At 50.1% G+C, this 19,927-nt stretch overlaps 1 protein-coding gene across 1 annotated transcript in view; it reads right to left on the bottom strand.

Annotated features, from left to right (window-relative positions):
• Positions 1–6,254: 6,254 nt before the first annotated feature.
• GAB3 (GRB2 associated binding protein 3) overlaps positions 6,255–19,927 on the bottom strand; it is an 81,668-nt gene continuing 67,995 nt past the window's right edge. The window contains exons 9-10 of the mRNA XM_072816424.1: positions 9,792–9,905; positions 6,255–9,213 (exon numbers count right to left, since the gene is read on the bottom strand). Coding sequence (XP_072672525.1) covers positions 9,097–9,213; positions 9,792–9,905 — 231 coding nt within the window. The 3' untranslated portion in view covers positions 6,255–9,096. The remainder of the gene's footprint in view (positions 9,214–9,791; positions 9,906–19,927) is intronic.

Below are 19,927 nucleotides of genomic sequence, written 5' to 3'. Positions count from 1 at the left end.
GGGAGATGTGGGTGCCCCGAGGACAGTGGGGAGCCGGGCACGGAGCCCGACAAGGTCCCCCCGACGTCCTCTTAGGTCCCCAGGCCCGGTGTGGGGAGAAGAGGGTAGACGAGGGCAGGTGGGGCAGCAGCGGGGACACGACCCCGCACCCCAGCCAAGGGGTGCTAGGCCCAGGGTGGCCGTGGCGGTGGGGGCGGGTGCCGGGGGTGGGCCTCGCAGGGCAACCCCCAGACTTTGCTGACCTCAGGGTGGCCATGACCGCCCTCCCTCGATCCCAGACCCTGCACCCCCTGACCCTGCCTCCTGTTCGTGCAGAGGCCGATGCCCCCGACAAGACACCTCTCCCCCGCCTTCACCGCACCTGCCCCAGGACGCCCCGCACTTTTCCCAGGACACCTCACCCCCCCACCTGCCCCCAGCCTGAGGCCACACCTTGACCTCTCCTGTGTGGGTCTCTGGGATCCCGCTGCCAGGCGCAGTCCCTGCTCAGGGCCTCCTGTGCCTCGACCATCAGTGTCCCCCACACCGCCCCGCACCCCGGCTTCCTGACCGCCTCCCTCCCGGGGGCAACGGGGGGGGTCTCATTCCCTTGCCAGGAGGCCCCCCCGCCTTCTCGGGGTCCCTCTGGGCCCTGCCCGCTCCACTGCCCCCTCCTGAGTGTCCCAGGGCCCCGGCCCCGGCTGCTTGGGGCTTTCTCTCTCTGCCCCTGCTCTCGGCCCGAGGGGAGCTTGTGGGGGGCTCGGGGCTGTCAGGGCCGGGCCGGGCTCGCAGGTTGGTCCCATCCACGACACGCGTGTCCTCACACTCCCACATCCGGCGCCTACTGAGCTTGACCTCGCAGCCCCCACCCGCCCGCCCTAGCACCGCACCTCCCAGGCACCCCAAAACACGTCTGAGCTTTCGCAGTCTCTCGATCTCTACGGCAGCTCTGGGTGGTTTTGAAAAGTTCTGGGTCTCCGCCTCCCGACCCCTAGAAGCCTTTTCCACCCAGTCTTTCTGGTCAGGATGCTGACCTCGCTCTCCCAGTTGCTTGGGTGAAAACCCAAGCATCATTCTGGACTCGCCACCTCCTGGCCCCCGTCCAGGTCTCAGCGGATTGTTCCCACGCACACCGTCTACAATGCCCTCACCGTTGTACCTGTGCCGCCCTGCTCCAGGCCACTCCTTCCGGCGGTCGCCTGAGCGCAGTCCTGTGCCACCTGCCCTCCCGGACCCTAGTCTTAACCCTCCGACGCCCTCTCCTCAACCCGGACGCTACGGCGATCCTTGCGTCTCAAATGGAAGTCAAGCCATGGGTCTCCTCGGCCCACGGCCCTGAACCGGCTCCACGCTCATCCCGAACCTGAGCAAAGGTCGTCACATTGGCCAGGAGAGCTTCTTGGCTGTGCCTTCAGCATTGCAGGTTTGGGGAGTCGGCCTGCAGTCTTCTCGGTGCCTTGAGCGCGCAGCCCCATGCAGCTCCGGCCTCCCGGTCACCTCCTGCAGGCCTTCCCAAAGCTCGCGGCCTCGCCCTCCCTACCTGCGTGGCCGGCCCCCCACAGGCCCGCGCACATGCAGTTGCTCTCCCACTGCTGTGTCCCTTCCACACCGCTCACGACCTTCTCAAATAGAGAACATACAAAGCCACTGCTGTCGTTTCCCGCCTCCCCCGTCTTGGGTCGGCGGTGCAGTAACTGCGATCACATCACAAACTGCCCCCAGACTTAGTGAATTCAACAACTGACTTCGCACACGCATCTCCCACCTGGGCAGTCGCCGGGGGTTAGGCTCACGTGTGCTCAATGTAGCTGCAGAAATCGCCTCCGAGAGGCCTCCGTCACAGCCTGCGGGCCTCGGGCCTCAGTTCCTTTTCCTGTGGTGCAGGCTTCCTCATGGCCTGCTGGCTCGGTTCCAAGGGTGCAAGTCCCAAGAGTGCACCAAGCAGAAGCTGGACCACGTGGCCTGACCAGCCTCGGACACCTGGTGCCTCCTCCTGGTGCCTCCCCTGCTGTGTTCTCTGGGCGAAGGCACTCACCGCCCAGTTCCAGCCAGCTCTGGGGGTGGCGATGTGGACTCCATCGCTCAGTGTGGAGTGGTTAGATTCTGGAGGAGCAAGTGGAGGGGGGATATCTCTGCAACCGTGTGACCACATTGCCAGAATTCAACGTTCTTCAGTTGGCTTTGCCAAAGCCTCAGCCGCGGATACTTGAAAAGTAGCAGAAGTGCACATTTCCCAGAGGGATTTACCATGAGCCTCAGTGATGAATGGCATATCCAGAGAGTCATGGCACGATGCTGAGTTAAGGATCGGAGTCTTCAGTCACCAAAATACTCTTCCTTGTGCAGCAGCATAGGAATGGGGGTGCGGTGGCCTTGACAATATTTATTTGTTCTTCCTCATTGATTTTTTTATTTTTTTTATTTTTTATTTTATTTTATTTTATTTTATTTTATTTTTATTGGTGTTCAATTTACTAACATACAGAATAACACCCAGTGCCCGTCACCCTTTCACTCCCACCCCCCGCCCTCCTCCCCTTCTACCACCCCTAGTTCGTTTCCCAGAGTTAGCAGTCTTTACGTTCTGTCTCCCTTTCTGATATTTCCCACACATTTCTTCTACCTTCCCTTATTTTCCCTTTCACTATTATTTATATTCCCCAAATGAATGAGAACATATAATGTTTGTCCTTCTCCGACTGACTTACTTCACTCAGCATAATACCCTCCAGTTCCATCCACGTTGAAGCAAATGGTGGGTATTTGTCATTTCTAATAGCTGAGTAATATTCCATTGTATACATAAACCACATCTTCTTTATCCATTCATCTTTCGGTGGACACCGAGGCTCCTTCCACAGTTTGGCTATCGTGGCCATTGCTGCTAGAAACATCGGGGTGCAGGTGTCCCGGCGTTTCATTGCATTTGTATCTTTGGGGTAAATCCCCAACAGTGCAATTGCTGGGTCGTAGGGCAGGTCTATTTTTAACTGTTTGAGGAACCTCCACACAGTTTTCCAGAGTGGCTGCACCAGTTCACATTCCCACCAACAGTGTAAGAGGGTTCCCTTTTCTCCGCATCCTCTCCAACATTTGTTGTTTCCTGCCTTGTTAATTTTCCCCATTCTCACTGGTGTGAGGTGGTATCTCATTGTGGTTTTGATTTGTATTTCCCTGATGGCAAGTGATGCAGAGCATTTTCTCATATGCATGTTGGCCATGTCTATGTCTTCCTCTGTGAGATTTCTGTTCATGTCTTTTGCCCATTTCATGATTGGATTGTTTGTTTCTTTGGTGTTGAGTTTAATATATCGGGACAGGCAGATATATTTTTTTAAATGGACAGATACCCTTTCTTTTTTTTTAATTTTTATTTATTTATGATAGTCACAGAGAGAGAGATTGAGAGAGAGAGAGAGAGAGAGAGAGAGGCAGAGACACAGGCTGATGGAGAAGCAGGCTCCATGCACCAGGAGCCCGATGTGGGATTTGATCCCGGGTCTCCAGGATCGCGCCCTGGGCCAAAGGCAGGCGCTAAACCTCTGCACCACCCAGGGATCCCTCTCATTGATATTTTTAATGAAGCTTCTCATTACGAACGTATCCAAGGGTGAATCATATAACTGGGTGGAGAGTCATTCACTGAGTTTTGGTGGATTCCATCCAATGAAATCAATCACCAAAGGCTGGAATTTCCAACTTATATTGGTCATATTCCTGGTCCATTGCATCCTATCTGAAGCCTTAGCTGCTCCATGACATGAATGGACAAGAAGATCTTCCAGTTCAGTTGCATATGAAGATGACTAGACCATGGGCAGCAGCACGGCGTGGGATCTGTTTTCCTTGAGTGGGTCAACTTCTCACAAGTGAGATAAGGACCAAATGGGGGACTGCTAATGGAAAACTCAAATGGGCAGTGGTGTGACCATAAATAAACTAGGACTCGGGCGTGAAGTCGTCAGGAACCCACCAAGGAAACAAACAAACAAACAAAAAAGTAGCAGAATGAGAAGAGTCCAGGTGAGGGGGAAGATTTCTGCAAGATCGCACTGGGGAGCTCTGGAATATAACTTCTACTTAGACTTTGTCCCAATATGAGGAAAGGGAGCGGAGATTTCAGAACGGGGCCCCTTCTGAGGGCCTCCCAGCTCCCTGCTCTTACAGGTAGAGCAGCTCTGGCTATTGTCTGAGGGGTCTCCTCGGAGAGGGAATCCCAGGGGTGGGCCATTGGAAGCAAGTGCACAACCGCCAGAAAGGGGCACATCCAACAGTGAAACGGGTCTGGGAGGCTTTGGGCGCGGCACCAACAGAGCTCAAGTCGGAAAAGCTTTCCTGTAGTTTCCTCTACTAGGTTTTATGGTCATGCTTCTTACAGCGACTTTTGAATTCTCCTGGAGCTTATTTATTTTCCTTCATTTCCTTCATGCGAACTGGTTTTTTGAAGTATGCTTCACATGCAGCAAACGGTACAAATATGAAACTCACTGAAAAATCCGTGGATTTTTACATATGTATACATCCATATAACCACCCAGATTAAGATACGGAACATTTCTATCATTCCAGAAAGCTCTCTTCTGCCCCTTTTCAATCAATAATAATCTCCCCAGGGTGCCTGGGTGGCTCAGTCAGTTGAGTGTCCGACTCTGGGTTTCAGCTCAGATCATGGGCTCTGGGATGTGGGATCGAGCCTCTCACCAGGCTCTGCACTCAGCAGGGAGTCTGCTGGAGATTCCCTCTCTACATCTCCCTCTGCCCCTCCTCCCAATCACTCTCTCTCAAATAAATAAACAAATCTTTCCAAACATAATCTCCCCAAAAGAGGTAGCCACTCTTCTGACTTGTCACCATAGTGGATGGAAATGAATTAAATCTCAGATCGAAGAACCAAAAATTGAAATAATGTAAAATTTTCAGACAGATCTAAAACAAGTAGGTTGCGTTTTTTACATGAAGGCAAACAGTCTCAGCAGATAAAACTCATTGCAGCGGAGGTCTTGACGGTGCACGACCAGAGCAGCTGTGGTGCAGAGCATGACGGACCTGATACAGCAGAGGGCACACACCAAACCCGCTGTTCCGTCTTTCCCACTGGGGGCCGCCTGGAATCGATGGCTGTGCGCGATGGCAAAGTGGGGCAAGGGTGGTTATTGTCCACGGGGATCTCCATCCGATGACCCGGTGGCACTCGTGACCAGAAGGCCCTCGTGTCCCCGAGGCTCTCTGCTGTCTTCTGTACCGTGAGTGAAGTGCTGTGTGTGTTGTGGGGAGGGTCTGCGTCTCGGTCCCACGTCTTCCTCTCCCAGTGGGGTCCGGGGCCCCGCCTGCACCAGAGCCAGACTCCCTCGGTGGCCGAAAAGAAAACATAAATTTGTAAAGCACATGGCACCATGTAGGGAGATGACAGCAATAAGTGCAATGTGAATTCAAGAGAAGGAGAATCAGGAGGCTGGAAACTTAGGGGGGCTCTGGTTAAGGGGCCAGAGCACAGGGGCCTGGAGTGAGATTACCCTTCGGGTCAGGTTGCCCGGCCTCCGCTTTGCACGGGCCCCCCCGGGCCGGCCCGCTCCTCTCTGGGTCAGGAGCTGGGCTGGGCTGCGCCGGGGAAGAGCGTTCCTGAGCTCGGCCCCACACCTCCGGGGCCAAGTAATTTCGCGTGGCCTCTTCTCATCTCTGGGCCTTTGGCCTGTGTCCCCAGACCTGAGCCCCCACATCTCTGCTCGTCCCTGCCTGGCTTCCCGGCTGCGAGCGCCTGCAGCCCGGGCCCCCGGAGCGAGGGCGGCGCAGGACACTCTGCTGCGGGGACAGGCTGGCTGGGGGCTGTCACTTTCCGAGGTCTAGTGACGAAGGTCGTGTTGTATGTGCTGCCAGGGAGGGGCACTGAGCTCCATTCGCGGTGAAGCAAAGAGGCGTGGAGACGGGCTCAGGCCGGGGTGGAGCAGGCGCCCCGAGAGCTGCTCCGCTGCCGACCTTGCAAATGGCAGTGGGGTCCGCTTCCACACGCCGGGCTTTCTGTCTTTTTATCTTTAAGATTTTATTTATTTATTCATGAGGCTCAGAGAGACAGAGAGGCAGAGACACAGGCAGAGCGAGAAGCAGGCTCCCTGCGGGGACCCCGATGCGGGGACTCGATCCCGGGACCCGGGGTCAAGCCCTGGGCCGAAGGCGGCACTAAACCGCTGAGCCCGCGGGCCGCCCCATACCGGGCTTTCAGGGCGGGCTCTGCATTTCGACCGAATGCACCGCTTCACACGAAGAAGAGAGAACTCGAGTGTCATTCCTCCGTATAAAACCTTTATTAATGCCAGAAAGGAAACAGTACAAAACATACTGGGTTTTGCAGATCAGCGCGATTCTGCGTACAAGGCCGGTCCTACCCGGGACGGAGGGGGCCCCGAGCGGACAAAGGCCACCGTCCAGCGGCTCCCTGGAGGGAGGACCCTGTGCCTTCGAGCTCCCCCCTCCCCGAGGAAAGCGCCAGGCCCCAAGCTCCTGGGCCTGCGGCCTGGGGGACTTGCAGGCTTGAGACCCTTGGGTCCCCCTTCGGCGCAGCACAGTCCCCGATCTGCAGGAACTCCCCAACAGGGTGACACGGGAGAAAAAGCAAAAAGGGGCTCCAGAGACCCACGTGGGCTCGCCCCGCCACCTCCCGGAGGCCGTGCCCCGCGCAGGGCACACAGCTGCCGTGAGCACTTGCCTCCACTGGTATCTGTGATCGTTCCCATTTTCAGTGCAGAGCCCCAAGCCTCAGGCCCTGGCCACATTCCTGGCCCCGTTACCCACAAGCCAGCTCCGCAGGGAAACGGGAGGCGGCCGGCCTCGCGTGCACGGCGGCCCCTTTCCCAGGGCGCTCGCTGCCGTCAGCCCCCAACTGGCTGCCCTTCCCGGCCGCGAGGCGTTATGCTCCTGGGAACCTTCCATCGGCAGTCTTACCGAAGCAGGGCCTGTCGCAGGGCCTGTCACACACACCCTGGAAAGGAGGCTGAAGTCCTCTGTTTTTCTCACCCCTAATTAATTGCTCCCAGACAAGTCACACGGCTCCAGTGTGTATTGCTTCGTGCAGCCGACGCTTCCGGGGACAGTTTTGCAAAGAGGCTTGGGGGGTGGTCAACTGGATGCCACCTCACTACCGGTGTCATTTTAGCTCTTTCTTTCCTGATCTAGCTCCAGTCGAGTGTGGTTCTTGGCACTTGGGCATAGAATTTTCCGGCACCAGCCTGTCAGGTAATCAAGAATGTGAACACAGGTGCACCCCCTCCCCCCGGAGGTTACTGTCTACGAGGTCCACCAGCCCCGGATTGCTGCCTGAGGCTCTGTGACTCTTTGTAAGTCACGCAGGGAAGAAGGCGGCTCCTTCCAGGCTCTGGCCTGTGCGTTGTGACGTGGAGCTGGCTGCAGGGTGCAGGGGCCCCTCTCATTTCTCTGTCCAGGCTCATGGGGGACCCTTACATCATTTAAAGCATTCGACAATGTCCCCCACCCCACTTTCCTCCAGGAAGAAAATGCCGTCACCAGATCCTGCTGCTTTGCACATGAAAAGTACTTCTCTAACGATCTGAAAAGCCAAGACTGTCCTTGACTTACCCTTGGGGCAGTTAGAAACCCTCAAGCCCCACAGCAAAGCCCACAGCTGCCCCGACTGGCCCTGGCTGTCACAGACCTGCCTGCCTGCTTAAGCCATCCTCCTACGCGACACACAGCTGGTCAGAATGGCAGGCCAGCATCTGCTTCCGTCCCAGTTGTTCGGATTTGCCTTCTGGATGCAGGTGCTCAGAAGACTCGAGAAGACCCATTGAATAAAACCCCGTGCCCAACTGAGACTCTCATCTGGGTCCACTCGACCCCGGTGCCCCATCAAGGAAGGGGTGACGCGATGGCCTCACGACAAAGTGGGACCGTGTGCTCTCGGCGTTTAGGCAGCACTAAAGCGGAAGGGAAAACTCCGCCAGGAAACTGGGTCCAGCATAGGACAGCCAGGGACGATCCCCCTTCCCGAGGGGACAACAAACCTCTGTGAGCATCAGCCAGCTCACGGGGAGCCTGCTGCCAGGGCACCACGGGATCCCAGGCCGGAAGTCACGGTGATCGTTAAAAGCTAGTCGTGACGGTACCTACGGACGGCGTTACTTTCCCATTCGAACACCACAGAGGGCCTGGCGGGACATGCAGCCGTGTCCAGTCACAAAGCACCACCTCGAAACCCTATGACAGGGAGAGGCGAGGAGTCCTCCGTGTCTGCGCGCGTTGTTCGTGGCCCCAAGGCCGGCCGAAGCGATAGAGCTCGTGCAAATCGTCGTGCGGCGGGCAGCGTGGCCAGCTCTGTCCCAGGCCTCACCCCGGGGCTGGGCTCCGTGCGGGCCCCTGGGCGGTTCCCTCCTCTCATGCTCACTCTTCCTTTCTTCCCAGCGGGAGCCACCATCCCTGGCACGCCTCGCTTCCGGGCTCGTTCAGGCAAGAGGTGGCCGAGGCAGGCGCACGCGTGCCGGGAAGGGGCAGGCCCACCTGGCCGGGGTCACCTGCTATGCTCATCGCGGAGCCCAGCACTCCCTGCCCCCGTCGCTTGAATTCTCTTTCTCTGGGGAGACAAATGACTGATCTGCCTGTTGGGGTCTCCGGCTTGCGTCTCCTCAGCCGCGATTTCGGGGGCCGGGACGAGACGTCTCCAGGAGCCGCGGCGCCAGGACCGTCCGTGGACCAGGAGGTCGGGACACAGGTCAGAATCCGCAAGCGTGACACCCAAATGGTCCTGATGGCAAGACCGGCTGTCCTCTGCGCCCCGACGCTCCGCTGGGCAGCTTCTCCACCAAACTCTGGGAACCCTACTCCCCCCAGTCTCGTTTTTACCGTTCGGAGCGTGCCTAAGTGAACGGCCCGGTCCGGGGCGCGGTCCACGGCCGTGGGGGCACGGCCTGGGGGCTCCGGGCCCGTGTGGCCGGGGAGGGCCACTCAGCGTGCACAAATGACCCTCTCTCCCAGCGGTTCTTGCCAAGCCCACGGAACCTGCAGATTCTCCCCGGATCTTGGCCCGGATCGACCCTCGGTGCGATTCTGGCAAAAGAGCCGCGAGGGCAGGGCCCGAGCCTCCACGCCCCGGTCCCGGCCCGAGCACACGCCTCACACTTTGGACTGCCTCTCGTCCGTCCACTCCTGCTTCGTGCTCTGCAGGGCTTGGGTCTTCTGCTCATCCACTTGGACGTAGTCGACTCTTTGCTCTTCCGCGAGGAGAAGTTTCTGAGGGGGGAGCACAGAAAGGGTTTCGTCACATTGAATCACGAATCAGGAAAACGTCGGCCCTTCTGTGGTAGGTTCCAGCGTTGTTAACCCTTTGGAGCCCCCCCGGCCCCCCGGTCACTCCCCGCAGAGGCGGACACCTCGGGTGTGTGTTTGGACAGCTCTGGACCTGGGATCCTCCAGCCCGGCTCGGGCCATCGGGCTCCTGTGACCCATACGACGGCAGTGGAAGGGACGCAGGCCGTCGGAGAGGGAGGCCGGCAGCTCGTGCTCCTGGCACGAGGGATGGTGGGCGACGGGGACACAGCGGGCCGTGGCCCGAGCACAACAGCCGAGGCCCGCGCTGCCGCCAGCCCCGAGGGCCTGGGGGCGGGGTCCCAACTGCAGGGCCCCCCGAAGGCCGCCCAGGCCCTCTTTTGTCCCCGCGGGTCTCCCCCTGCAGACCAGGTGTTCTGGAACATCAGCCCAGGTTTGGGGAACGAAATTACAGGTGAAGGAGAAGTGGGAGCTCATTTGGCAAAAGGAAAGGGAAACGCGGGGGGCCCTCCTGGGACGGCTCGGGCACGACGGACGCCTACCTGCTGTACAGGGGCCGGGGAGGCTGAATTGAAGTCCAGAGCTAAGTAGTCCAGGCTGAATTTCTTTGTCCACGTCAGAGCGCCACTGCCCAGGGGGTTGGCTGTCCTGTGATTCTGGAAGGCAACATCACAGGGCCCACGTTACGGCTGTAAGGCCGGGGGCAGGGGGGCGACTCGGGGTGCACCGCAGCCCCTGCCATCGGGTCGCAGCAGGCTGCTCTCAGGAGACCTCCGTGTCTGCGCGACAGCTGGCCCTTGAAACACATCGCCAGTGCGCCCCCGCGCAAAGTGAGCCCTTCGTCCACCCCGGAAACACTGGGCCGAAATCTCCTGCGACAAGAATTTAAGGATCTGACGGGCCCAGGGCCTTAGAGACCAGATCCCCAGAAGATCAGTCACAGTTAAGCTCGAGTAAAGGCGTCCCAGGTGCACGCAAAGGCCCTTTATACAAGGCGGACGGTGCAACGTGGGCGACACACGCCCGTGGGCCCAGCACTCGGCCGCAGAGGCCCCCGTCCCCGCCACGACCTCCGTCTCTCCTCACAAGACACTACGCGCCACGTGGACGGCCGCATCTCCCACGCTCTCGTTAAAGCTACACCTCGGACGGCGTGCAAGTGTCCGTGAATCACACGCTGCGGCTCTGGCGGTTTTGGCCTCTGACCACTAGCAGCGTGTTGCCCGGACTGGGGGGACGTCGCCGGCCCAGTCGCACACGTCCCGCTCAGCCCTGCGGACGCTCTGGCCTGGCTGCCCGCTGCGGGCCGGGGCTCTTCCAGGCAATGCTGCCGGGAGCGTCCGTGCGCCTCGAAGCGGCTCCGGGGCGTGGGCCTGGGTCGGAAGTGCTGCCTCCGGGCCGGTCCGTCCTGCACTCACCGAACGCCTTGCACCCGGGCTGTGGGTGCTGCACTTCCACACTCAGCAGGGGCAATTCCGCCCCGTCCTGCCCTCCGTCCTGGCCGGCGCTTGCTTCTAGAACACTCCGTCGCGTGGGGACAGTGGTGTCCTGCTGTGGTTTGATCTTCACGCCCTTGGTAACTAATTGGCCATCCTTTTTTTTTTTTTAATATTTTATTCATCCATTCATGAAACAGAGAGAGAGGCAGAGACCCAAGCAGAGGGAGAGGCAGGCCCCACGCAGGGAGCCCGACGCGGGACTCGATCCTGGGACTCCCTGGGCCGAAGGCGGGCGCTAAACCGCTGGGCCCCCCAGGCTGCCCCAATGGGTCATCTTTTTGTACATTTAAGGGCCATCTCTTTTTTTTCTCTCCTGTGAATGGTCTGTTCGGGCGTATTTCTGTTTTGATGATTTTCATGTTGAAGCACCCGCATTTTTCTAGTCCCCCCCCTTCCTCCTCATGCGTCCTGGAGAGCAATTGTTGGCGATGTGCGGGACACATGGCCCATCGCAGCCTACAGTTGCTCTTCCTTTTTCTGGTATTTTTAAAATGAAGAGCAGTTCCCACTTTTAAGGTAAGGTAGCGATCTTTTCCTGAGTGGCTTGTTTTTGTGTTTTAAGGAATCCTTCCCATGCTGCAGTCGAACTTGTGGCCCCATTATTTTCTCTTAGAATTATAAAGTTTTGCCCTACTTGACGGGATGAGCACTGGGTGCTATTCTGTATGTTGGTAAATTGAACACCAATAAAAAATAAATTTATTAAAAAAAATAAATAAAGTTTTGCCCTTCACATGGAAGTAGTGATCTAGCCTGAGCTGGCCGTAACCCATGGTGGCGAATTAGGGATACACTCCATTCCTTTTTTTGTTTTTACCCCACATGGATGCCATCCTTTCCTCTCGGAGGCAAGGTCACCTAAGTTCGTACACGTGAGATGATGTTGAGCTCTATCAGATACTTGTCCTGCATCTGATGAGATAATCACATTTTCTCCTTTGATATGTTAATGTGCTTGATGGACTTAATAGATCCTTTTAATTAATAGCTGTTCTAGCTCATCTCTCAGAAAACAGTAAGGGGTGCGCCTGTGCCGAACACAGGGTGTGGAAGTCTGAATCCCTATATTGTACTCCAGAGACTAACATAACGCTGGACGCTGGACGCTAACTAACTGGAATTAAAATAAAAGCTCTTTAAAAAAGGTAATAATAAGTTTTTAAAAGACATTTCCCCTTCCGGCATAGCTATTGTTTCCTCTGATCGGTTTTGGTCGCCTTCATGCCAGAGCTTTCCTGAAAGGTCTGATGAAATCATTGGCTCTCTGCTTATATTTAAGAGTCAAAGACCCCCCCCCAAAAAAAAAGAGTCAGAGACCCAGAAGTTGAGTGGAAGCTTTGAGTACATTGCTGGTGCTTGTCAACTGTGGGGTTCGCTGCAGGTGATTCCACTGGATGCTTTTCTTGGGTAACGCTCCATGTCGGGACCCAGGGCTTCCTCGGGCTGCTCAAACAGCCCAGAGAACTATCTTTCAATCTTCGGGGCTCTTTTGGAAAGATCTGATCATCCCCACTGTGTAGAAGAAGGGCTGAGGAACAGGTTCAGGAATGGTTCTCGTGTCCATCCCATGTATTGACCTAGTCACCGCGTTTGCTCTACCAAACGTTTCTTGGTCCAATGGATCCAATGTCTCCCCTCGGCAGCTCAGAGAAGCCTCGTTTCACTCCATCGAGACTACACTTCAGCTTTTCTGCAGAGATGGGAAGTCACTGTGGCTCACGTCCATGCAGCGAGGGAGGGACACCTGGAGATTTGCCTGCTGCTCAGGTGGACTTTGGCCCACTACCCCTTCGTTACCTTTCCCTCCAGCCCTGCTTCCAGACTTTGTGCCATGGGCAATTCCTGAGTCTTCTGGGCATTCTGTAGTATATTTGGCCTTCCCCACCTGCCTCCCCATCGTCCCCCGTGTATTTAGGACTGAACTTTCTTGGGTTTGGTAAGTCATTCACCACATACCCATCTGTTTTCCAGTCTCCAGTCCCCAATGTCACTGCTGTTATCTTCCTTGAGTCTCACACCCTTGTGGGTTTATGCCTTTAACAAATCCCTTTAGTGACATTTTCCAGGATGTTTTGGGATGGAGGGAAAGAATTGAAGCCTGTGGTCAACCCACCATCTTTACGGAGATGTCCACGAACAGATTCTGAGAAGTTAAACCCAGTTTGTACACCTGGGAGAAATTCACCTTGCTCGTGGACAGTCACAGCTCCTTCATCGTGCTGGATTTAGTTTGCTCAAATCTTCTTCAGGGCTGCTTTTCTAACCACTCGATTGAGCTATCATTCCAGACCATACAATCCTCCCATTTAAAGCAGACAATGCAGTGGTGCTTAGTATAAGCCCATATTTGTGCAATCGCTGTCTCAATTAATTTTAGATCCTTTTCATCACCCCAAAAAGAAATCCGATACCCCTTAGCCATCACCCCCAGTCTCACCATCTCCCCAAGTGCTATGCAACCACCACTAATCTGTTCTTTGTGTTTATAGATTTGCTATTCCAGACATTCCATACAAATGCAATTGTACAGTATGTGGTCTTTTGAGATGACTGGCTTCTTTCACTCAGCATACTGTTTCCGAGGCTCACCACTGTTGCTTCATTGCGTGGCTGGATAGCATTCCGCTGTGCGGCTATACCCCAATTTGTTCATCCAGTCAACGGCCGATGAACATTTAGGCTATTTTCACTTTTTGGCTGTTAAGAAAGTGCTGCTATGAACATCTGTGCACAAATTTTGGTTGGACATATTCTTTAGGATATTTTAACCCGTGTGAATGAGTAAAACTGGTCTACAATTTTGTACTTACGTTATTGCTATGTATTTTGGTATCAAGTTATTTTAGCCTTATGAAATAAAGTGGGTAATATTTCCTCTTTCTCCATCCCCTGGAGGCATTTATAGAAGATTGCAATGATCTCTTCCTTTTGGTAGAAAGTGTACGGTTATTTGGGCTTCATGATCCTTTTAAGTACAATTTTCCCTACTGATTCAGTTTCTCCCCTGATAGTTATATATTCACTCAGGTTTTCTATTTATACTTGAATGTATTTTGGGGTAATATTTTCTGGTAATTTGCTTATTTTCACCAAAGTTGTCAAATTCGCTGGCGTGGAGCTATTCATAATATTCTCTTATGTCATCAATCTCTGGCACATTTGCAATTATTACCTCCTTTAAATTGTTAATATTGTTTATTTGTATCCATTTGCTTTGTCTTTATTGGTTATGCTCAATTTTAGGCTTCAAAGCCAATTAGGTGAGTGTTGATGCTCTCTAGTTTTGTTGTTTATTTTGTTCATTTCTGTTCTCACCTTTATTCATTTTCCCCTTGTGTGGGACTTATTTTTTCAAATTTTTATTATGAAAAATTTCTAAGAATCAGGCAAACTGAAGAAAATATACTGAAAACACCTGTAACCTCACCATTTACATTCTATCACTAACATCTGACTACACTAAATTGCTCATGAGTCTAAGGGTTGGTATCTTTCATGAATCATGAGAAACTCTGCCAATTATCCCTTTGTATATTGCTTATCTATTTTTTTGACCTTCTCATACTATCTTCCATGTCTCAAATTTCTCTACGCTGTTATCTCCTTGTCCTGATTTACTAGTAATTTCTCCACAACGATCTTCCAGTTCACTAAATCCCTCCTTGGGTTTAATCTGAGTTTCAATTTCATCCCAATCTTTATTTTTAGAAATTCTAAATGGTCTTTTCTAATATGCCTGGTCATTTTTTATTTTTATTTTTTTAATATTTTATTTATTAATTCATGAGAGACAGAAAGAGAGAGCGCACGAGGCAGAGACACAGGCAGAGGGAGAAGCAGGCTCCATGCAGGGAGCCCGATGTGGGACTTGATCCCAGGTCTCTAGGATCACAACCGGGGCCAAAGGCAGATGCTAAACCGCTGAGCCACCCAGGGATCCCATGCCTGGTCATTTTTTAATACTATCTTGTTACTCAGTCCAACTTAACTCATCTTATTTCCTTAAGTATATCAAACATAATTATTTTATATTCAAAATCCAATATTTCCAATAATGGCTTACTTCTATATTTGATTCTTTTGTTTGTAATTTGTATCAATTCCTTGGCATTTTTGGTCCTAGAGATTCTCCTTCCTTTCTTGCCAGTTGAGTTTTGCTTTTTAAAAATATGTTCTCTATCATTTTAAGATATTTTATGTGGTGGTATGTGGTTTTCATGGCAGCTTGCCTACTGAAGTGCTCCATCAAATTTTTAAAAAATAGAACAAATGTAATTCCACTTCCTCTTTTTCAAGATTGTATTTTTAAGTAATCTTTACACCTTACATGGGGTTCAAATTCAAAACCCCAAGATCAAGAGCTGCATGCTCTACTGACTGAGCCAGTGAGGCATCCCAATGTAGTTCCATCCACTTCTAATGTCGGATTATAATTTTGACTACCCTTTCTGCAAAGAACAGTATCTCATTTTTGGTAGAATTTGATGAATTGTTTCTAAAATTTGTATGGGAAAAGAAAGGACCAAAAATAGCCATATAAACCTTAAGGAAGATAAACAAAGCAGGAAGACTTATCTTCCTAGCTATCGAGACTTATCAAGCTACAGTAACTAGCATAGGTTGGTATTGTCCAAAGACAGATATGTAGACCAATGGAACAGGTTTGAGAGTCCATAAAAAGACCCATACATACATGGCAAAGATGGCACTGTAGAATAGTGGCAGAGCACAGTAATTTTAAATAAATGGTGCCAGGTCAATTAGAGAAACCTATCAAGGGAAAATGAAACCTGACTCCTACCTCAAATCATACACAAAAGTTAATTCCAGGTGTCATGCAGACCTAATTGTGAAAGGTACAACTATAAAGCTTCTGGGCAAATAACTAAAATTCACCCAATATTATGTAGATCATGTTAATGGTCCTGCAACTGTTTAAGAAACTGAAGTCACCCAGAAGGCTTCACTGATGAATCTACCAAAAAACTTAAAGAATAAATAACACTAATTGTACACAATCTGTTCCAGACAGTAGAAGAGGAGAGAACACTTCTTGAGGATCCCAGCATTACCTGGATAACAAAACAAGACAAAGACACTATGAAAAACCTGCAGATCAACATCCATCAAATGACCATAGATACAAAATCCTCAACAAAATGTGAGCAAATCAAATCCAGCAATACATAAAAAGAATACTCCACCATGACCAAATGGGATTTATTCAGTGAATACAAGAGTGATTCAATATCCAAAAATAAACCATGATAGTCCACAATATTTACAGCCTAAAGAAGAAAACTAAATGATCCTATCAATGAATGCAGAAAAGCACTTGATAAAATTCACCATCCATTCCTGATTTAAAAAAAAAAAAAACTCTCAGAAAACTAAGAATAGAAGGGAACTTTCTTAACCGGATAAAGAACATCTATAAGATACCCACAGTTAATGTCATACTCAGTAGTGAAAGACTAAATGATTTCCCTCTGAAATGGAGACAAAGAGATTCATCTCACCACACGTACAATTCAACATTGTACTAAAAGCATTAGGCTGGTGACAATGCGATTAAGAGAATGAAGGAGCATACAGATTGAAGAGGAAAGAATAAAGCACTGTATGGACAGAGGAGATGATCATGTAAACAGAAAAATCCCACGGAATCCAAAGAAAATAAACCTGCCATATTTAACAAGTGTATTTAGCAAGGTCACAGGACACAAGGCCAACACACAAAAAAACAATCATATTTGTATATGCTGCCAACGGACAATTGAAAGCTGAAATTACAAAAATGCCATTTACAATAGCTGCAAAAAGTGAAACACACAGGTAGAAACCTAATAAAACATAACACCTATATTTTAAAATTATAAAATTCTGAGGAAAGAAGGAAAGAAAATCTGAATAAATGGAGAGACATACCATATTCATGAATTAGAAGACTCAGCATAGTAAAAGTGTCAATTCTCTTCAAATTGATTCATAGATTTAACACAGTTCCAATCAAAATCACCTCAGGATATTTTGTCAGATAATGACAAGTGTATTCCAAAATTTATATGGAAAGACAAAGGGAAAAAAAAGGAAAAAAAAAAAGGAAAGACAAAGGAGCAGAGTAACAGCAAAAAAAATTGTTTTTCAAACAAGAATGATATTGGAGGGGCGCCTGGGTGGCTCAGTAGGTTAAGTGTCTGCCTTTGGCTTAGGTCATGACCCCAGAGTCCTCGGATGGAGCACCACATTGGGCTCCCTGCTCAGGAGGGAGTCAGCTTCTCCCCCTGCCACTCTCCCTGCTCATGCCCCCTTTTACTCTCTCTCTCCCTCTCTCTCAAAGAAATAAAATCTTTTAAAAAATGAGATTGAAGAAAATATGCTTCCCATTTTAAGATTACTATAAAGCTACAGTAATCAAGACTGTGGTATAGATGAAATGATAGACACAGAGATCAATGGAGCAGAATATAAAGATTACAAAAATATACCCAAATGATGTTTTACAAAAGTACAAAGGGAATTCAACGATGAAGACTGTCCTGTCAAAAAATGGTACTGGAATATTCAGACTTCCATATGTAAGAAAATCATCCTCAACACCATCTCATACCTTATATAAAAAGCAACTCAAAATGGATCACAGACCTTATATAAAACCTAAAAATAGGGAAGCCTGGGTGGCTCATGGGTTGAGCATCTGCCTCTGGCTCAGATCATGATCCCGGGATCAGGGATCAAGTCCCACATTGGGCTTTTTGCATGGAGCCTGCTTTTCTCTCTCTCTCTCTCTCTCTCTCTCTCTATATATATATATATATATATATATATATATATATATATCTTTCTGTGTCTCTCATGAATAAATGAATAAAATCTTAAAAAAAAAAAACCCTAAGGACAGCCCGGGTGGCTCAGCGGTTTAACACCACCTTCAGCCCAGGGCGTGATCCTGGAGACCCGGGATCGAGTCCCACGTCGGGCTCTCTGCATGGAGCCTGCTTCTCCCTCTGCCTGTGTCTCTGCCTCTCTCTCTGTGTCTGTTATGAATAAATAAATAAAAATTTTTAAAATAATAATAAAATAATAAAATTTAAATTTAAAAAACCCTAAAAACATGCATATTTTTAGAAGAAAACATGAGAAAATCCTAATGACCTAGGAGGGTTAGGCAAATAGTTGAACATGATAATAATCCATGAATGAAAAAAGTCAATAAATTGGGCTTAATCAATAGGCAGTGATGTCTCTGCCACCGGCTGGACGAACATTTTTCTAGATACGTCTCCTGAGGTAAGGGAAATAAAAACAAAAATGAACTATTGGGACTACATCAAAATACCAATCTGCACAGGGAAAGATACCATCAACAGAGTGCAAAGGCAGGCTACGAAATGGGAGAAGGTATTTGGAAAATACAGAAAGAACTTCTTATACAACTCAACACCCAAAAACCAAATAATCCAATTTTTAAAATGGCTACAAGACATAACAGATGTTTCTCCAAAGAAGACATCCAGATGGCCACCAGACACATGAAAAGATGCTCAACACCACTCATCATCAGGGAAATGAAAATCAAAGCTACAATGAGGTATCACACCTCACACCTTCAGAATGCCTAGAATCAAAAACACAAGGCAGGGATGTTTGGCTGGCTCAGTCGGTAAAGCACGTGACTCTTGATCTCAGGGTTGTAAGTCTAAAGCCCATGTTGAGACTTACTTAAAAACAAACAAACACAAGAAACAACAGGTGTTGACGAGGATGTGGAGAAAAAGAAACCCTCTTGCACTGTTGGTCGGAATGCAAGCTGGTGCAGCCACTCTAGGAAACAGTATGGAGGGTCCTCAAGAAGCTAAACATAGAACTCCCCTACGATCCAGTAACTGCATGACTGGGTATTTCCCCAGAAAATACAAGAACACTAATTCAAAGGGATACCTGCACCCCAATGTTTACAGCAACATTATCAACAACAGCCAAATCATAGAAGCAGGGTCCATCGACTAATGAATGGCTAAAGATGTGGTGTACACACACACACACACACACACACACACACACACACTGGAATATTACCCAGCCGTAAAAAAGATAGAAAACTTGCCATTTGCAACAACATGGAGTTAGAGGGTATACTGCTAAGCGAAGTCAGTCAGTCAGAGAAAGACAAATACCATATGATTTCACCCATATGTGGATTTTAAGAAACAAAACAAATGAGCAAAGGGAAAAAAAGAGAGAGTCAAAACAAGAAACAGACTCTTAACTATAGAGAACACACTGATGGTCACCAGAGGGGAAGGGGTGGGGAGAGGGGGAAGTAAGCGATGGGGATGAAGAAGTGCACTTGGGATGAGCACGAGGTGTTGTAGGGAAGTGTTGAATCACTATACCGTATACCTGAAACCAATAGAACACTGTATGTTAACTATACTGGAATAAAAATAAAAACAAACAAATGTGGCTTAATCAAACGTAAAATCTTTGCTCTGCAGGAGAGAATGAAATGACAAGCTCCAGACTCAAAAGAAAATATCTCCAAGTCACATATCCATCAGATGATTTGTACACAGAATATGTAAAGAGCTGTCAAAACCCAGTGTGAGAGTGTCTCACGGTTTTTCTCCCTGATGACTTCCCCATTCGGTCTTCCCTCCCTTCCCCTAGGATCCTCCATGCTGTTTCTTATATTCCACATATGAGTGAAACCGTATAATTATTTTTCTCTGATCGACTTATTTCACTCAGCATGCTGGAGGGGAGGGGTGTGGGGGGATAGGGTGGCTGGGTGATGGGCATTAAGGAGGACATATGATGTGATGAGCACTGGATGTTCTACATAACTGATAAATTACTGAACTCCACCTCTGAAACTAAGTATGTACTATCTGTTGGCTAATAGAGGGGTGGTGGAAGGGGAGGAGGGCGGGGGGTGGGGGTGAATGGGTGACGGGCATGGAGGGGGGCACTTGATGGGATGAACACTGGGTATTATTCTGTAAGTTGGCAAATTGAACACCAATAAAAAATAAATTTATTATAAAAAAAATAAAATAAAGAAATTTAAACCAGAAAAAAAAATAATTTAAATTAAGAAGTAAGAAAACAAACAACCCAATTAACTTGTTCCTGATCTTGAGGGTCTTTTATAGATTTTGTGTGGGCCTAAGTTTTTA

Source organism: Canis lupus, chromosome X (assembly GCF_048164855.1).
Source record: "Canis lupus baileyi chromosome X, mCanLup2.hap1, whole genome shotgun sequence".
Lineage (NCBI taxonomy): Eukaryota > Metazoa > Chordata > Mammalia > Carnivora > Canidae > Canis > Canis lupus.
Note: the sequence above shows the minus strand (reverse complement) of the source record. Positions and strands in the feature narration are given on the sequence as shown.